Below are 19,103 nucleotides of genomic sequence, written 5' to 3'. Positions count from 1 at the left end.
TTTTTCAAAGTACGGGGGTGTGTCACGCAGCAAATTAAGTTTCGCAAAATAATCTAATTTTTCGCTGGTTCGGATGGTGCGCGCGAACCATTTGCACACTCTTATGCTCTCAACTGGAAAGAAACAATTTTGGCGCAGCGTACGCGTGGCACATGTTTATATATATATGGGCACTGGAACTTACGAACGTTCGCGTATAAGCGCAAATGTAACTGTACATGGAATAACAACATTGTTTATACCTTTTTCCCTTCACTTTTGGACTGGGAAATGCTTGCAAAGTACACGCAATTTGCTCCTTATTTATCATGCACCAACATGTTTTCTTGAAAATGTTTCTTCCCCTTTTTTTGCTTATACAACGTTGTGCAGCAGTAGTTTAGCAAATTTCCTCTTTTCCGTTCATGGAAAAATTAGCTAAAATGAGAGCTACGATGTGTAGATATGAAGGTGCTCCTTTCCCGAGCGTTGGTCAATTTTCCAATTTCGCGCAAATATTTTGGTCAAGCGGAAAAGCAGCTCTTTTTAGCTAGCCCAATGCCAATTTTTTTTTTTTTTTTTTTTTTTTTTTTTTTTTTTTTTCTCGCAGATTTAACCAGCCGTGTTAATGCTCTTTTTTTTTTTTTTTTTTTTCCAAATAGCAATGTCAATGAGAGACCCACATTCCATTCGGTCATCTGGCCATCCGATCATCTGATCATTCGATCAATTTATTGACCCCCTGTTATAAGTAAACCTTAACTATGTTTCACAAAATAAATAAAAATCCCGAGGAAAAAGAAAAGGACAATGGCAAGCGTTAAATTGCTACTCCTAACTTGGAAAAAAACACGCCAAACTTGTAGACATTATGAACACACACAAACGGCGCAGAGGGCAAAGAACAGACAATTTGAAGGAGCTACAGTTTGACCGCGTCGCGTAGCAAAAATTAAGACGTAATAATGCTTAACCAAAAAAGGATTTGCATAAAATGTATAAATGAAAAGGATTAATCTATTTTTCTATCTCCAAGGAGTAGCTGAAATTTTGGCTGTTCAGGAAAAAATAACAAAAATGATACCTGACGGTAAAAAAAAAAAAAAAAAAAAAATATAGCTATTTTCAAAAAAAGCTACCAACCTGTGTGTATACATATAAAAGCATACACTTTAGCTATTTTATTTTTCTTTATTTAAGATTTAGGCTAAAATAAATAAAAATAATAATAAATAAAATCACGTTCTATGTATAATTGCTTTGCTTGCAAGGGAGTTCCCCCTTTTAAAGTCATAATAAAACTATTCCTAACGATTAAAAAGGTTCTTTAAACGTTTTCCTTTTTTTCACTCTCTGACCACGTACGAAAAAGGAACTCTTTTTAACGTAAGACACATTTATACACATTTCATGGAGGAATATCCAAACAAGGAGGCCACGCAAAGACCATTTTGAATAAATACCTTTTTTTAGTCTTTAAAGTTCGCATGTACATTTAAGGCTCAGCAAAACTGCGCCTCGTTGAAGGGGTTTTCTTCTAATGGAAGCGTGATATTGTCTCTCCCAGTTGGCCCCTCTCGTTTGCCTCCCTCGTTTTTTTCTCCAATTCACCTCCACCATTCTCACCATGCGAACTGTCCTGCTCAGTGGCCCATTCATCCCTGAAATTAACGTCGGGTACAACGTGAAGGCGAATGGGATCAGCATTAACTTCTTAAAAGACCCCTTTTGCTTCAGGGACAAAACGATCAAAATCGTAAATTATAAACGGAGTGAAAGGGGCCCCAGTGAAGGGGCACTTCCATATGGTGAAAATGAAGAAACGGTGAACCCTGTGATAACCATGGAAGCGACAGAATTGCATGGATGCGTTTATCAGGACGGCCGAATAATTGGGTCAGGTGCGCCATATGAGGATAGCTTAGCATATGAGGATGGCTTAGCATATGAGGATGGCTTAGCATATGAGGATGGTTTAGCGTATGAGGATGACTTAGCACATAAGGATGAATTAACATATGAAGGTAGATTGTCATATGAAGATGGCTTGGCATATGCAGACGACTTACCACGCAAAAGCGCTCGTTTCCCGCATGACGAATCTATCAACAAACCTGAGGAAGCGAAGAATGTCTCTCTCCATGATGACAAAATGAAGTATACTCTGAAAAACGCAGAATGGGAAAGGATCTTCGAAATGCCAAAGCTGGATATAGAAAAAAATATACATATACACAATCCAGGCGTATTAATGGACATGCATAGATATAGCAGTTAAAAAATTAAATTACGTTTGTGGGGGGAAATGTCCCCTTTGATTGAAAAAATTTGCCTTGTCTACAAGTAAACAAAGTGACCAATTGTCTAATGTGTACAGGTACACACGAGAATGCGTGGACACAAATTAGCTTAAAAGAAATTGACGCACATTTAGTGGGGGAAGGAGCGCACTTTTTCAAGTGTGCACCTGTGCATGTAACATGCCTATGGGAAAATTAGCACGTACAGATGGGGAGGGGGTACCTCAGCGTTTAAGAAATGGCACAACAAATTTTCATGCATGCTGTTAATACCCTTTTTTTTTAGGAGAACAAAAAAAAAAAAAAAAAAAAATGAATGTACAGACAAACGAATAATGCACCACGTTCGCGCTTTCCACACTTTGAACTCTCGTCAAAAAGGAAAGCGTGAATGTGGCATTTTAGGGGGAGTTAAAAATAGTTGTTTAATGGCTAAACAAAAAAAAGTGAATCACCCTCTCGCGAGGTGTAGAGTCCCCCCACACTTATTTGTGTTTCTGGGGGGGCTTATCATTTTTGGCTTTTTCTAAATGCGTGCTGCGTGTGCGTTTATCCATATAAGTATACGCCTCTGCACAGCCTTCACCTGCTAAGCACGTAAACAGATAAGCAGGTAAACGGTTAAGAAGCCAAACATATAAATAACCAAACAGCTAAAGGAATATGTGGTTGGGGAAATATCTACCCTTTGTAAATTTGTCGAATCTCGAGGGAGTGCGTGCCCTGAGCGATCATGGCTGCATCGTATGCTTCGCTAAAAAGTCGGTTAACTTAAATGTTACTTCGTTGATTCTCTGTCGAAGGGGGAGTAGCGAATTTGCATCTTCCGTTGAGATGAACAGAGCATTTTCTTTAATATCTTTCGGCAGGTTAATTTCATCCCAGGTAATTAAGTCGGCCTTTGTAACAACATCAATCCATGGTCTGAAGGGAAACAATCCCCTGAGGTAGTAGCGAATGTCTACCTGTGATTTGATGGAGGAGAATTTATGGTCATCCTTTTTGAGAGGATCAAAAATATACATAACTGCTGATGGAATATTTTTTAATGAGGAAAGGGAGAGTTTCTCCATAAGGTTTCTTTTTTCTTCAGGTCGATTAATTAATCCTGGAAGGTCCATAATTTGGGTTGTAAATACATCGTTTTCGTTGGTAAAGGAATAGTGGCCTAAATTAAATTCCTTGGTGGTAAAATTATAATCAGCCACCTTAGATTTTGCATTGGTGACAGAATTGAGGATACTGCTCTTCCCTACATTTGTGCACCCTATGATAGAAATGGCTGGCTTGGTAATGTCTATATATTTAATTTTTCTAACACATTTAATGTACGAATTGTAAACATCTAGCCATTTCCTCCCTGACTGTAAGATGATATTTAGATCTACAATAGCTTCATTCAATTTTGAGAAAATTTCTCTGCAAGTTTTTAAGTACTTCATTTGTCCTGCGTATGTTTTTCCCGTGAGAGTTATCAATTTTCTAATTTGTAAAATATTATTAAGGACATCACTTAATGAGTTAGTTGCTTCTCCATCTTTGTAGAAATTTGTTATTGCATTTTCATACAGGCTGTATTGAAATGGGTGTAGATATTTCTTTAGATTCTTGTGCATATTATAAATGTTGTTCAGTGGCCGAGAGAGCATCTTTGTGTATAGATCCACCTTAATGCAGCATTCTTTGCAGATTCTTTTTTTCATGTGTTTTTCTTTATTTATGTTGTTGTAAATGCTCGTAAGTTCTAATTTAATTTTGTCCTTTTTGGTTCCTTTTTTGGTGCCATTTTTGGGCCTGCCGTCCTTATCCAAATCTACATAGGGTTCTGCATTCACAGTTTTTTTGTCCACGTTTTTGATTAAATATAGATTTCCCTTTTCTATAAACTTTAGGTACAGCAGTGCATCTTTAATTACCTTTATGTTGTCCTTAAATTTGGGCAATTTTTGAAAGATATTAGCCACGTATGTTTTGATGTGCGCCTTTTTTTCCTTCTCTTTGAATATGCTGCTGTAGTCTTTCGTGTCTTCGAACTTCATTCTTTGGATTCGGTTCGGGTCATCTTTGACTAGCAGATTGTTGTTTTGTTCCTTCACGTGGTCGCTGCTGGGTTGAGGCGCCTCCCCAATGCTCCTATCCGCCACGTTTTCAGCGACGTTTTCAGCGACGTTTTCAGCGACGTTCCCAGCAACGTTCCCAGCGATGTTGTTGGCAGTGCTACTGGCAACTTCGCTGGACAAATGTGCGTTACCCCTACTGGCACCTGACTCACTTTTACTCAATTTGAAATGGTCATAAATGCGGGAGAAACCAAAAAATTTTACGCTTTCCGTGGGGGTCCTTTTGTCCGTTTTCTTTTTATCGCTTTCTTTTTCGTTCGTCATGTGTAACGGGACGTTCCATTTTTTATTCCCCCCGTTTATTCCTTTTACACATTTTACGCGTTTTTCCTTTTTGAAATTATGAGAAAACGAAGGGGTGTACTCCTTAACATAAAGCAGTGCGTTTCTATCGATTCGATTTTGTCTTACAAAGGAAAATGCTACGTGGTAACAAATGATTACTGCTATTAGGATGGCCTTGACCTTGCATACGATTATCATTTTTTTTTTTCTTTTTCTTTTTAAAATTATTAACCCTTTTTGCCTTCCCTCACCAACGTTTTTTTAATGCGATAAAATTTGCATTGGCCTCTACCTCCCCCTTTCTGTTTACTCGTCCCCATAGCAGTAGATCCGTGCGCACATCCGAAAATTCATTCGTATGGGCACACCTCCCACATGCATATGCGTGTGCATTCACACACAGGAGTGTATATCACATGTTAAGGGAAAATCGGATGTTACATTATGCGGTCTTAACGTTCACCCTTTTTAAAGCTCCCATTTTTTTTTTTCTTTTTTTTCGCCCCACCCTTTTCCCTTCTGATTTACATAACTACACTGCCAAAATGCAGTGAGGGATGTACATTCATATATGTATAACTTGGGGGGGGGGGGGAAATAAAAACATGCTGAACGATTTTTCATTCGAGCAAAGAAATACATCTTCTCACGGGAGCAGTGAGAAGCATCTAAATAACTGTGCCATTAACATGTGGTTCCTCATGCGTCGTGGTTTTGCCATTTGGAGAGAGCAGTTGGGGGAGGTAAAAACTTGGGGATAGCAATTTGGAGGAAGGAATATGGAACTATCAGTATGGAAATATCAATTTGGAGATAGCAATTTAAGAATTGCCGCTTGCCAGTTAGGTCTGATGGAAAGAGCGCATACCGTTGCGTACGTACATGCCATTTTTTCACGCAGATTTTTTTTTTTTTTTTTTTTTTTTTTTTTATGCATTCAATATGATCTGAAAAATGGACCAACAATTTTGCATTCGCCTGAGTATTTTTTTTGTCGCGTGAGCGTTTGTTAATTAACCCATTTGTTCGTTCATTCGTTTTCTTTTTTTTTCTCTCTCTCTTTTTCACGTTTTTCGCGTTTTTCGTTCTTTTCATCCTTTTTCCTTTTTTTCGCTTTTTTTTTTTTTTTTTTTTTTTTTTTTGCGCCTTTCCCCCTTTGGTCACCTGGCAAGGTATAATTGTGTGTAAAACAAAACCCCCCAGTTGAAGGTTTGGACGCCAAATTTAATTACAATTTTGAAGAGGCACAACAAGCGAAGGGAAGCAATAAAATGAACCCTTAAGTGTACTCACGTTTGAGGGATTAACATGGTACATGAGTACACCCGCCGTGCATTCGAATTATTTCCGCGTCTGTGAGCCATGCTGGGATGTGAAAATATTCCATTTGAGCAAGATAAATTACGTAAAATAATGCGAAGCAGATCAACCTGGGAAAATAGACCAAACAGAGGGAACAACCCAGACAAACCAGTAAGCCATAATAATTTTCCTTTTTCCGTTTTACGTCTTCCTCGCCCTCTGCCCCCTTCCTGTGTCACCCAAACAGCATGGGAAACACCGTTCCATATAACTGCTACGAGCGATGGGGGAAGAGAACCCCGGATGGGCCCCTCTTAAATTATGATCCACAGACGGTAAGGAGGTGCACGGGGGATTCCGTGTTTCCCCTATTGGTTCATGTTAGACGGAATGTTCCTACCAATTTTGTGTCCATTTTCCCATTTTTTTTTCTTTTTTTTTCTTTTTTTTTTCTTTTTTTTTCGCTAGCCAAACAATGGATCGTTAGCAACCTTACTCGAAAACTTTAACTACGAATCGGTCGAAGAGGCATACAACGGAAGTGGTAAAAAGGGCTACGCATCAAACCAGGGTTACCAGGGGGGGGAGAACCCCAACATGAACATGAATAATAGAAGCTACAACAATAGCTCGAACGTTAACAGCAATGCGAACTATAACAACACAAATCAAATAAACTCCAAAGCAGTGAGGAATGCGAGAAGGAGGCCGACGTATTCACCAACGGCGAGGAAAATAAAACTGGAAACGGAAGAAGAGGAAGAGGAGGAAAAATTATCAACAGACAATTCAGATGAACACATTTCAGCCAAGGATATAAAAGAGGAAAAAATAAAACAGTACAGAAAAACGTTAACAAAGGTTGTAAAAATAAAGACAGCAATTTTTCACGAAACTGTTAAAGTTACTTGCTCAAAGGATGGAAAAATGTTAGAATGGTACAAGGGAAAGGCAGAAGGAGACGAGAAGAAAAAACCCATAGGATCATTTTCTCTAAATAAAATAACTTCAATACGAACCAAAGTAGACAACCTCAAGTCGCTAGAAATAGCAGTGAGTAGCGTTAATATAAGTACCTATTTGTTTATTTTCAAAACCCGAGAAGAGAGGGAAAGCTGGCAGAATAACTTAGAGTCCTTTAGGAAAATAATGAGCATGAAGTAGGGCACGCGAAGTGGCGCTGTCGGCTTCGTGGCGAAGAAAGAGGAGGACCATCAAAGTGGAAATACTCTCAAAAGGGTAAAGATAAAGTAGGCATAGCTAGCTAGATGGATAACTCCCCTGACGTGATTCCCCGAATTTTATTTAACTTCTTTTTTCATTTTAATTAGCATAATTTTCCTTTCATACAATACGCGGGGGGAAAAAAAATATGCGCTAAAGAGAAGGAGAAAATTGCGGAAAATCCTTCCATTCCATTCCATTTTTTTTTTTTTTTTTTTTTTTTTTTTTGAATAAGCGTTTGCCTTTACACGGCATGGCACCTTTAGTTTTCTTCATTTCATTTTAATCCTTTTTCCTTTTTTTGTTTCTAAGTCCGCGTAATTTTTTAGTCCCCGACCCTCACACACCCGTCGGTGTTATTTCCCCGCGTTTTCCAGGGCACGCGAATTTCCATGCACGTACTCACATACGTATATGTGGATATGCACATATTTAGTCGACTCTCTCATAGTTTTCACGTCACCGTTTTCTCGTCCCCTTTTCCGAATTTCTGCATGCGGAGGGTTATAAAATGCTAAAAAAGAATCGCCGCTGTATGATGCATCCTTTTTTTTTTTTTTTTTTTTTTTTTTCTGCGTATCTATTTTGTAATCTAAATAAAAGGTGCTTTTCTTAAATTGCTAACAAAACACAAAGGACGGTGCTTAAAAATAGCAGCATCGCTTCAAACAGGTGGGTAATGAAATAGGAACGTGAAGCAATTCTTTCCCTTTTTTTTTTTTTTCTCTCTTTCTCCTACATGTAAAGGTGGGTGTACACAGTTAAGCGGCATGTCTATTTTACATTACTGCATATCTAACTGTAGGCTTTTATTTTATTTTATTATTTTATTTATTTTTTTTTTTTTTCCTGCTCACCGGAATGTAGAAAACGTGTTTGAATTTACATCTTGAGTAGCGCTGGGAGGAGGGTCAATCTGGAAGCCGGGGCTCTGCGCGAAGGATGCCTAGCGAAAGAAGCTAATCGAAAAATAACTTAATAAAAAAAAAAAAAAAAGCGAGTGGAGCAGCTCCCTTGTGCATATTCCACTTCCCATACCCCACCCACCAATCCTCTCACATTCTATGCATGTGCACATGTGCACGTGTTCACACGAACTTATGTCCCATTTAACATTATATAAGAAAATATATAAAGTGCAAATGTGCATGTGAAGGAAAATTGCACGAGGATATAATTCATCTCTGATAGATAGAAAGAACTCTCTGCAAAAATGACTCTCAATGACCATGCGAGTGAATCAAGTGATGTTGATGGATCTTCCAAAACGAGGGAATCCCAAAATGATGAAAATGAGAAAAAGAACATAGACTGTGCTTCCAAAGGCAGTGAGGTCGAGGACAATTGTGAGCGCAAAGAAAAACGGGATAGAAGTTCATCTTCCGAATCGTACAGACCAGGTAAAGAATGCTGACGTATTGCGCATGCATCTTTCTTTTGCATCTACCTACATGCATGTGTACACATATGTGTGAGGCAAGTACCTCACGTATGGACATATTAGGCACTTTTTTTTTTTGCCATATAAATGGGCACATCTAACTTGTTGTCATGCTTCAATGATTCATCAGTTTTGTGTATACCTATCTGTTTTCTCCCTGTCGTACTTTCTGTTAAATTATATTTTGCCCACTTCCTCCTTGAATCTACATTCCCTTTTTCATCAAAAAAAAAATATATATATATTTCTGATATGTTCAGAAAAAAAAAAGCTGTGTTGTTGTCACGAAAAAGACACCTCCATGTGCTCCAGCAAATCTGGAAAAAGTGGCTCAGCCCCTAAGGTGAAGAATTCAGATACGCTAAGCACAGGTAGGAGTGAAAATTTTATTCATTCTGAGATCACTATTGTGTGCGCACAAGTATGCGTGTGTGTGAAGGGGGGGAGAACAAACGCGCACACAGACGTACACAATAGTGATCACAAGCCCATGTATCCCTTTGCACATGCAGCCTCCACAGGAATCAACGAATGTGCAAATATCTCGGAGAATATAAATGAACCCTTTAAATTTTTTATCGGTGGTATTCCACAGAACATCTCAAATAAGGTATCGCGCGCCCCGTTTGGATAGGGCATGGCATGCCTTCTCTTCGCTTCGACAAAATGCGCCACTTCGTCACTGTTTGTCGATCTACTAGGTGGATGCCTATTACCTCTCCCTCATGCACACTTTCGCGGTGTAATTTTCCCCCCACACTCCCTCGCAGTACCTAATAGATTACTTCGAAAAATATGGACCCGTGCAGAATGTAGTCATCGCACAAGACCACGAAACGAAGAGAAACAGGGGATTTGCGTTCGTTACAATGTCATCTCAAATAAATAAAGATAAAATCCTAATAGTATATAGAAATATAGAATAGTTTCTCAAATGAATAGGCGTAGATTACGCAGCGTGGCGACATCTGTTCATGCACTTGCGGGCGGAAATGTTCACATGCATATACATATAGGTGTGTATTTTATTTTATTCATTTATTATTATTATTTTTTTTTTTTTTTTTCGTTCCCCTTCAGGACACGCATGAATTCAATGGGAAGAGAGTGGACGTTCGTGAGGAGAATAACACGACCCCCTCAGACATTCAGCGTAAAATATTCGTAGGAGGACTGAACTACTACTGGACTAAGGACACTCTAGAAAGGTATGAATTGCTTTAAAAAAGGGGAGGAATAACCTTTTCAAAAATTGCACCTCGTTACGCGTAACGACATGGATGTGTGCCTGCATAGCTACGCATGGACAAACACACAGACGGGGGCTTAAAACGGTGTATCCCCTGGACACCTTTTTAATTTTTTTCCCCTTTTATTTATCTCCTTTTTTTTTTTTTTTTACCCTTGCGCAGCTACTTTTCTGCTTTCGGCGAAATCGATGTAGTTCAAATTGTGTTGGATTCTTCGGGCAGATCCCGATGTTTTGGCTTTGTGGTCTTTGCAGATGAATCCTCCGTGGCCAAAGTTCTGAAGCATAGGCGGCACAAAATTTACGTAAGGGCAGGAGAAAATATAATTCCCGGAGAGAACCAAATAAGTGCGCATGTGCTAAGGAGTCCCATTCCGTTTCTCCTCAGTCATTCCATCAAACCGCGTTTTCGTTTCTGTTTCCACTCTCGTTTTCCTTCTTAGGACAAGATGGTCGAGGTTAGAAAAGCGGAACCCAAAAAGCCCAAGATGGCCATGAAACGGCAACACAGCAAAAGGTAGGCATGAAAATGAATAGCGGATTTTTCCTTCTCCCCTACGGAGGACACGCGCAGTGAAAAGGGTAAAGGTTTCGTGCTTGTGTACACACGCGTGAATGCGCTTGGTATACAGTCACGTGCTCCCACTTCCTCCCCTGTGTACAGCCGCTCCAAGTTCGCGCAACCCCCTCCTTTCATGGCACCCTTCCCATGCAACAAGGAAACGATGGCACACTGGGCTAATTTTATGTACAGCGCTTGTAGAATGCCCTTTTTATTTAATAACAGATTTCAAAACATGCCAGATTTTTATCCAAACTATGGCTTCTATCCCAACTCTATGGAAAACTCGAATCCGCCAGATTATAACAACTAGCTGCCGCGATGTTGTAACGTTGATGTGATACTTGCGGAGTCCTAGTTTTTTTTTTTTTTTTTTTTTTTTTTTTTTTTTTTTTTTTTTGCGCACCTTCAGTGATAATTGTAATGTCTCTTTGATGGTTCCCTAATTTTAACGTTATATAATACCCATTGTGATGATCATTTTTTTTTTTTTTTTTTTTTTTCCTCAAGAAAGGGAACCTATTAATATACATTGTTGGCGATGCATTGTTCTTTGCAAAGTGTCTTAATATTTTACATAAATGGCAAATAAATGGTATTGTAAAAATGGCTAAAAAAAAAGGGGTAAATTTTTTCTTACTCTAACAAATGGGTAGACAAGAAATGGATGCACACAGGGGAAAACAAAAAAAAAAAATAAAACCAACTCAAACGCTCACTTAAAGTACAAAATAGGCGGATTTCCTATTTCAAGTCTTCAAAAGGGTGGGAGCGAAAAATGTTTCACTTAACGCAAAAAAAAGATTTTATGTTTTTTTTATTTGGATGGGAAGAACTTGAAGACTTCTCTCTATCTGAACTAGGGCAGTTGATTTCTTCCTGTTCCTTAGAAGCATTTTTCTTTTTTTTGTCATTTTCTGCCTGAAGGTCATTTTTTCTTTTATTATACCTTTTTTTTAAGTTTAAAAAATCAAAAAAAGAATTGATTTTCCTTTTTTTGTCTTTCGCATTGTTCTCGTCACTTGGTGACGGCTTCGCACTTTTTCGGCTTCTAAAGAACCTGTAAGAACGTGTATTCTTATGAGATTCATTTTTGCTTTTTTTTAATTCGTCCCTTTTGGACTGATTGCCCTGGTTGTATGCAGGGTGAGAGCTAGGAGTACTGTCTTCGTGGTCATGAGCGCGGTTGTCATCACTGTCTCTATTTTCTCCATTACTCATGCCCTCATTAAGATTACAATAACTCCCACCGTCCAGGTCGTCATCACTCCCGCCAGCAGTGCCCGTGTTAGTAGGACCACTGCGTACCCTTTGCATTAATGATATGCCCCCCCTGCCGGCATCTACTTCCTCCCCTGAATTCTGTGAATTCAAGGAAACTATTCTATCCGCAGAATAGCTTTTCTTGGATATACCACTTAACTTTTTTTGCGCAAAAAAAATACTTTTTGAGGAATATGCACAACTTTTCATTCGCAGAAATTCCTTCAGGTTCTCCTTATGACTTTCACTCACCTTATTAGTAATGTTCGAATCTTCTTTATTTGCAAATGAATTTCTGTAGTTGCTTAATATGGACAATTTTTCTCCACTTTTGGTTTTGTAGATAGAAGATCCAGTCTTATTGTTCCAGGAAGAACGATTGCCAAATAATTTTTTGTTCAGAATTTCGGCTATTGATGCGTTGGATATGCTAAATTTTTTTGTTTCTTCTATATCGTCCTTTTTCTCGGTCTCTTCTTTCTTGTCTGGCGGGAGGAAGTTGACATTCTTTTTCACCACATTGTCATTTTTCCTGTAAATCATTAACTCGGCAATTTCTACGAGGGAAAATTGATGGAGAAAATGAGCGAAAAAAAAAGGTGCAAAGAAAAAGAAAAAAAAAAAAAAAAAACAGTTAAAATGAAGAAAAGAATTTTTTTTTTTTGGGGGAGGGGGCTCCGTGAAGCTTTGTCCAAATTTTCTTCACCTCGTATGCACTTATATGTGGATACATTTGTGTGCGTACATTGTCACGCACATGTAGGCGTACACATGCACCCGTTTTAAATCGTGCATTCATGCGTATATACATATGATATGCGCAAAAAAAAAAAAAAAAAAAAACGGGTTAAACGCAGCCTTTGAACACCCATAAACGGCGTTTCGCATATATGCATGGTAATTTTTTCCTTTACTTAGTTGCTTTTCCCTTATGGATGCGTGAATCTTGGGGTTTTCCGCAATTGCCTTTTCACTATTAAGCCCTGAAAAATTGTAAAAAGGTGTTTTTTTTTTTTTTTTTTAGAAGGTGAGGATGCACAATAAGCATGCAAAAGATGCCACCCAACTGGCACAGGTACTGATAAGACAATAAAACTACATCGTTGATGACTCTATGAAGACATCGAGAGGGTTATACTCCGTCCCTTTCTTTTGCAGAGAAGGAGGACAAGTTTAGTGGGATACCCCGTAGACATATATGAAACATTTACACAGAATGAGCGTGTAACATTCGAGTAGGAAATGTTTGTAGCTACGCGTTGTAACGCATTTTGCATACCCGTGAAGGGGGATCTTTTTAATGGCGCATTCTTTGTGTAACTCATTTTCGTATGTACGGTTATGCGCTTCCGTTTGGAATTCCTGTACTTGGTCAACATTTGTTAAAATTATTTATTTACTTCGGGGCATTTGGTGAAAGGGATAAGGTACTATTGACCTTATTTTGCTATTTATTTTTTTTACAGGTAAAAAAAATAAATGCAAGATATGTAACGGAAAAAAGTGTGCACTTGCACAAATGGGGGACTGGTGTGGGAGGAATAAAATAAAAGAATTAAGCTTATGCAGAACACGCATATAGGAATTTATTTGCACATTTTTAAAAGTTACAGTTGTGCATAAAATGTTCCTCTTTTTTTTCCGTGCAATATTTTAAAAAATGGAACTATTATGTTAACAACAAAAAATGCCAAAAAAATAGACAAAAATTATGTGAAACAATCTTATTTCTACAATTTGGGAGAAGGCAGGTGTTATGTTTGTGTGTGGGTTTCCATTGTTCTGGAAACATGTGTCATTCGAAAGTTCAAATGCTTACATCTCAATATGACATTAACATCTTGTTTGTCTTTTCTTTTTGAAAAGGTGAAAAATGCAGGAAGGAAAATTTTCTTTTACACTTTCATTTTATGCATGAATTTATTTCCAAATGTTGACCAAGGGGTTGTAAAAAAAAAAAAAAAAAAAAAAAAATCATTTTTCCTCCATGAATGAGGATCAACTTATGAGTGAAACAAATTATATTATGACACACATTTCTCCTTATTGCCAGTTCACAACACAAAATGTGCATTTTTCTTCCATTTTTTCCAAATTTTGGGTTAAAATGAAAGTATATTTGTTCGTTAAGTGATTTAATGCAATTTGGCTTGATTTTTTTTTTTTTTTTTTTGAACATGTCCAAGTAGCAGTTGTTAAGTAGATCGAACACCGCCCAAGGCGCTTTTGGCTTTTGGGCATTCTGGTCCAAAACCTTCTTTTTCCTTTTTTTTTTTTTTTTTTTTTGAAGCCTATTGTACATTGTTTTAATACTTATGATGGATTGAACTTTCAGAAAAGACCTGCAAAGAAAATTTCCTCCATTTTTAACATGTCAGTATAAATTTTTTCATTTCCTTCATTATGACTTGTAAGATGTGAAATTACTACTTTTCCAACTACAATGGCAATTTTTCTTTGCACAGAGGCAGGAGTGTATGTATGGGGATGTGTCCCCCTTACGCTAAATTCAGCATCGCATATATAGCCGATTGTTTGTTTATAAATTTTATGACAATGCTGGCAATGAGGCCTTATTTTTTCTGAACCCCTAACATTAAGTAATTTCACCTTTCAACTGAGAGCGGGGGCACTTACAAGGTTTTTTTTTACAATTTTCAAAAGTGAAAAAAATTTTGAGGATTTTTTTTTTTTTTCTTTATTTTTCACTTTAAAAATTTGGGACATTAATAAACATAACGAAATGCATAGTAGCTTATGTTGTTATTACCATTTTGTTACCATTTAGTTAGCCTTTTTTTTTTTTTTTTTTTGGTCCTTTTTCCCCTCATGCTTTTTAACACGAATTAACATTTTCTTAAAGCCTTCTTTTCCAAAATATTATGAATGCGTAATAGATGTTGTCAAATCGTACGCATTCTTTTTCTTGGAATGATAAAAAACTGTTCCTGGGGGATGAAAATAAATAAAACACCACTAGATGAACATTTTTAAACTTACCATTTTTTAAAGATGACAAAACCAAGTGAAAAAAATGACAGCAGATTATTTAGGAAGCTGCTCCACGAGAAATTGACAAAGGTTGACCAAAATGAATTTTCCTCGTTTTCGCAATAACAGAACTGATTAGGAAAATGCAAATATATATATATATATATATATATATATATATGTATATATATACGTATCACACGCAACGTGTACAAACACGCGTATTTCAATTTTAAGTCCCTACTCATGCGTCTGTGCATACACATTTGACAAAGAAAAAACCTTTTTTTATACGAACCTCAATTCTGTTTTTTCTTCCACAGAACGAAATGGATGACGCTTTTTTTTATTGTAAGCAAGTGATAGGTAAGGGGAAAAATATTCAGCTCACATAGAAAGTGAAAACGTGAGACACCCACATGTGCATAAAAAGTCATGTGCATATGTATACGTGCTCCTTTTTATTCCTCTTTGTCAACATTTTTAACGACGTAGGCATCGCAGCGGGGATACTATTTGGATTTTTGCACATTAAAGGCATTTGGGGATTTCTCTTTTTTTTCGTTTTCCAGTTTCTTACGTCCTTTGCCCTGTACAACAAAAAAATAGATGAAAATCATTTTATGGACAATTATAGCATCGCAACGAGCAACGTATTTGTTGGGCTTTCTGCATTCCTGGTATGTGGAAAGGGGCACAAAAGTGTGCGCATGTTCACATGTGCACGTGTACATATGTACATATATATTTTTTATGTGTATATTACGTATTCATTTCCCTGGATAAGCAGAATGCTGAATCTGCTGTTGGGGATAAAAACACATCCCCCTTGTGATGAATTGTAGATAAAGGAAACATTATATGGGGTTCATTTTTTATTTTCTTTACCGAAGGTATCATGGATAACAGTAAACACGCTGTTAATTTAAGAGAGTTGCATGAGCAGTGAAGTGAACAGAAATGGAAATGCGAAGTGGAAAATAAATTTTTGCAACAAAGAAAATGAACACACAAAAGGAGAAGAGTTTTATCAACCTGCCCAACACACAACTGGTATATTTTACGAAAGCGTTTCATAGTAGCAAAATTGGGAGCAATATGTTACACCATCAAAATTATACTTCTTAAGCATATCATCTAGCGTACACGAAGCAAGAGTATAGAACGAAGTTTTTTGAGCGAACTGCCCAATTCAACATCCTCCCATTTTACTTGAATGGGGACTAAAATAATTCAGCTCAACATACTACCTTTTATTGTTCCCCCGAAGTAACATTTCCCCTTTAACAATGTAGCAATTTTTTTTGTCACATTCTTAGCATAAATTTTAAAAGAAGCGTAACTGATATTTTTTTTACAAAATAAAAACAGTGAAGGCGTGCGTCTTTCATTTTACCAAAAAATATAATTTCACCTGGTGTACTCACAAAATATTTAACAAAGTGGTACAACACAATGTTACTTCGTTTCAACGCACAAACATTTTTAGTCATAACAAAGTCGCTCTAGATATATTCGTAAGCGCCAGTTCACTGTGATGAAAAGGCAAATTATTTTGTGCTTTCAGAGAACCCAATCTGAGTATAATTAACATTTGATGTTTTGCCAAGGAAAAACTACAATGTTTAGCAACCTATAAAAGGTAAAAAAGAAGGTATTTAACGTATTTAAGGCAACCTTTTGTTTTTTTCCACTCTTCATATTTTGAATTTCTACATCCTATTTGGTAAAATATAGACAAAACAGAAGTTGTGTTCACTCAAAAGAGATATAAATTTATTACACATAAATATGTGCATCCATCAAAAAGTTTATATGCATGACTAAGAATCGTTATTCAACTTATGAGAAATATGCACGAACAAAGGATAATTTTTTTTCGTATATACAGAATTTTTTTATGCGAGACGTTAACGAACGAATGTTCTCTCAAATATGATATGAGAAGTGACTCTCTGAACATATCAAAAAAGCTAATTTGAATTTTTTTTTTTTTTTTTTTTTTTTTTTTTAATAACGCAACAGCATTTACAATTTAATGATGAATTAAAAAATTAACACTTTTCGAAGTACACCCCATCGCATATTTATAAAAATTACACTGCATAAAATGTCAAAGTGAATGAAGCCAACATGTACACAGTTCAACCTGTTTGATGAAAACGGAAATTTATATTGCGTACATGTGAACATATTTTTGTTGCGTTGAATACCAGTTATATGTATGTGTATATTCAGTTTCATATTTGCAAAAGACAACAATTCATGGTAGTTCAATGAGCTCCATTTGCACGTAATTTCCGAAACAGCCACGCGAAATTACTTCCTAACTGGCAAAAGGAATTACTCACATTGTTAACAAGCAAATGGCTATTATTCGCTTACATATGTGCGCAATTTTTTATATATACATAACCAAAGCTTAAAAGATTCAACATTTTTGCTATTTTAACTTTTTCCTTTTCAAGCTATTACCATATACAATTATTGCAACTATCCCGCAAATATGTGCGCTTCAAAATAAGCCACAAAGGGCCAACACAATTGTGCAAAGCATTTTTAGTATTATTCATTATTAATAAATACAGAATTTCTGTTTAGGGAGTTGTGGTGTGTACCCATTTTTCCTTCAAAATAACATTTAATTCTTTACAACTGCGCTTATTTTTACGCATCTTTATAAAAGCCGTAGTGCTGTTTAACCTCTTTCATTAAAATTAAATTTTTTACCTCTAGCTACCATAAATGAATAAGTACATTTTGTCCAAAGAAAGGGTAACTTTAAAAGATATACATGTATAATTACACATATACGTGTACCTTTTGTTATGTTAGTACCCCAAATTACTTTCATGCGCTGTCTACACTCACATAAATTTCTTACCCTTTTAAATCTCACCATTAAGAGGTTGGAAATAGAGTCCATATTTAACGAATTCGATAAGAATAAAAATGGATTAGATGGGAAGCAGCTAATACATTTACTAAAATCTATTGGCATATACCTGAACAAAGACGAATCCGCGGCTTTATTGGACGGTGAAGCAAACATTTCCTACATTTTGATTACCCCCATTTTGCTCTTTATGTATTTTTAATAGTTCATACTGTATATTATAGCGTTTAACATTACATTAATGCTCCAATTTATTTTTGCTCTTACAAAATGTAGAATGTAGGATACACGGTAACATAAATTTAAATAATTTCTACTCCATTATGCAAGAATTTTACTATGATGAAAATATTGGAAAATTGCTATTAACGTCACTGCAAGCTCATACAAGGGAAAGCGCTAAAACGATTACCATTGGGAAGCTAAAAAATTTGTTGATGACATTGGGTAAGAGGCTAAAAGTGTCTATTTATAACCACATACAAAAATGTTGTTTAATGTAACACCCTGGTTACAAACGTGTTGTCTTACATTTCCAATTAAAGAAAAGGGAAACCGGAAAAATTCATTCCAATACAGGCACTGGTGTGAGGCTGACAGAAGATGAAGTAGACGCCTTTTTAAATGTAGAATTTTATGCAAATAAAAACCAGGACATATCATTTGATGATTTTATATACAAGTAAACGGAAAAGCAAGTTCATTATATATGTATTCACACATTTGTTTTATGTACAATGTACTTGTATCATTTAAGCACAAGTGAATGTCTTTATTTAACAACTTAGGGTATTGAAAGAGTGAAATGAAATAAATAAATGAAGCAGAGGAAAGCGCCCCTTTTTACACTTTAATTTGCATATAGCTGCTTTTTGGACTAGAACGATGAAAAATATCCCTAGAGGTAAATAAATGTAAAAAATATTATATTCTGCAAGATTAGTAAAAATGTTGAATGCATTATTTATACTTTTTTATTTCCCTCCTTTTTAGAATTGTGAATCAAGCCATAGGAACTAAATATAACATCTATTCAACAAATGAAAATAGACATTGTCCAAGATGTGCTTGTTTCAACATAATTTTTTTTTTAATTATATTAAGATGAATTTGTCTTCATCAAATTGGTATATATGCGTTTCGAGAAAACAATTTTATGATATATTTAAATGTGTGTTTGCTTGTTTTCTTTTAATGATGTTTATACGTAAAATGCTACGTACATCACATTTGTCTTTATTTCTTTATAGTACAAAATTCTCAAACTAACAATAAGAATAACATTGTAATTTTTGTTCTATATCAACATATAAGTATAGTCTTTTTAAAAAATTGGAAACGCTTATTCTAGTTTTGATAGCATTAAAAAACATTCTTAAACATGTTAACATTTAGGAAGTGAAAAATTTCATTTTGTGTATTCAAAATAGGTTTTAAGTTATGTTTGTGATCATTTTTATTTATCCTTGGCTTTCTCATTTTCTACATACT

The 19,103-nt window shown here is 36.1% G+C and overlaps 7 protein-coding genes across 7 annotated transcripts; 5 read left to right on the top strand and 2 right to left on the bottom strand.

Annotated features, from left to right (window-relative positions):
- Positions 1-1,606: 1,606 nt before the first annotated feature.
- On the top strand, positions 1,607-2,257 carry PKNH_0506400 (conserved Plasmodium protein, unknown function; the record flags this gene model as incomplete). Its single annotated transcript, XM_002258162.1, has 1 exon — positions 1,607-2,257. One exon carries the CDS (start codon positions 1,607-1,609, stop codon positions 2,255-2,257), a length of 651 nt encoding a protein of 216 aa, XP_002258198.1.
- Positions 2,258-3,010: 753 nt separating this feature from the next.
- On the bottom strand, positions 3,011-4,882 carry PKNH_0506300 (GTP-binding protein, putative; the record flags this gene model as incomplete). The annotated part of the gene is made up of 1 exon (XM_002258161.1): positions 3,011-4,882. The coding sequence occupies one exon, from the start codon at positions 4,880-4,882 to the stop codon at positions 3,011-3,013; it is 1,872 nt and encodes a 623-aa protein (XP_002258197.1).
- A 1,352-nt stretch (positions 4,883-6,234) lies between these two features.
- Positions 6,235-7,150, top strand: PKNH_0506200 (uncharacterized protein; the record flags this gene model as incomplete). The annotated part of the gene is made up of 2 exons (XM_002258160.1): positions 6,235-6,321; positions 6,455-7,150. 2 exons carry the CDS (start codon positions 6,235-6,237, stop codon positions 7,148-7,150), a joined length of 783 nt encoding a protein of 260 aa, XP_002258196.1.
- Positions 7,151-8,423: 1,273 nt separating this feature from the next.
- PKNH_0506100 (RNA-binding protein, putative) lies at positions 8,424-10,775 on the top strand (the record flags this gene model as incomplete). Its single annotated transcript, XM_039113903.1, has 8 exons — positions 8,424-8,610; positions 8,912-9,022; positions 9,164-9,261; positions 9,422-9,556; positions 9,732-9,859; positions 10,064-10,205; positions 10,344-10,417; positions 10,565-10,775. 8 exons carry the CDS (start codon positions 8,424-8,426, stop codon positions 10,773-10,775), a joined length of 1,086 nt encoding a protein of 361 aa, XP_038969514.1.
- A 470-nt stretch (positions 10,776-11,245) lies between these two features.
- Positions 11,246-13,104, bottom strand: PKNH_0506000 (conserved Plasmodium protein, unknown function; the record flags this gene model as incomplete). The annotated part of the gene is made up of 3 exons (XM_002258158.1): positions 11,246-12,282; positions 12,640-12,708; positions 13,005-13,104. 3 exons carry the CDS (start codon positions 13,102-13,104, stop codon positions 11,246-11,248), a joined length of 1,206 nt encoding a protein of 401 aa, XP_002258194.1.
- A 1,633-nt stretch (positions 13,105-14,737) lies between these two features.
- On the top strand, positions 14,738-15,645 carry PKNH_0505900 (Rab5-interacting protein, putative; the record flags this gene model as incomplete). The annotated part of the gene is made up of 4 exons (XM_002258157.1): positions 14,738-14,806; positions 15,040-15,082; positions 15,212-15,396; positions 15,610-15,645. The coding sequence occupies 4 exons, from the start codon at positions 14,738-14,740 to the stop codon at positions 15,643-15,645; spliced, it is 333 nt and encodes a 110-aa protein (XP_002258193.1).
- A 1,816-nt stretch (positions 15,646-17,461) lies between these two features.
- PKNH_0505800 (centrin, putative) lies at positions 17,462-18,416 on the top strand (the record flags this gene model as incomplete). Its single annotated transcript, XM_002258156.1, has 5 exons — positions 17,462-17,491; positions 17,623-17,755; positions 17,889-18,059; positions 18,192-18,294; positions 18,401-18,416. The coding sequence occupies 5 exons, from the start codon at positions 17,462-17,464 to the stop codon at positions 18,414-18,416; spliced, it is 453 nt and encodes a 150-aa protein (XP_002258192.1).
- Between the last annotated feature and the right edge of the window lie 687 nt (positions 18,417-19,103).

The sequence above is a fragment of the Plasmodium knowlesi genome (assembly GCF_000006355.2).
Source record: "Plasmodium knowlesi strain H genome assembly, chromosome: 5".
NCBI lineage: Eukaryota > Apicomplexa > Aconoidasida > Haemosporida > Plasmodiidae > Plasmodium > Plasmodium knowlesi.
This window is presented reverse-complemented; position numbering and strand designations above follow the sequence as displayed.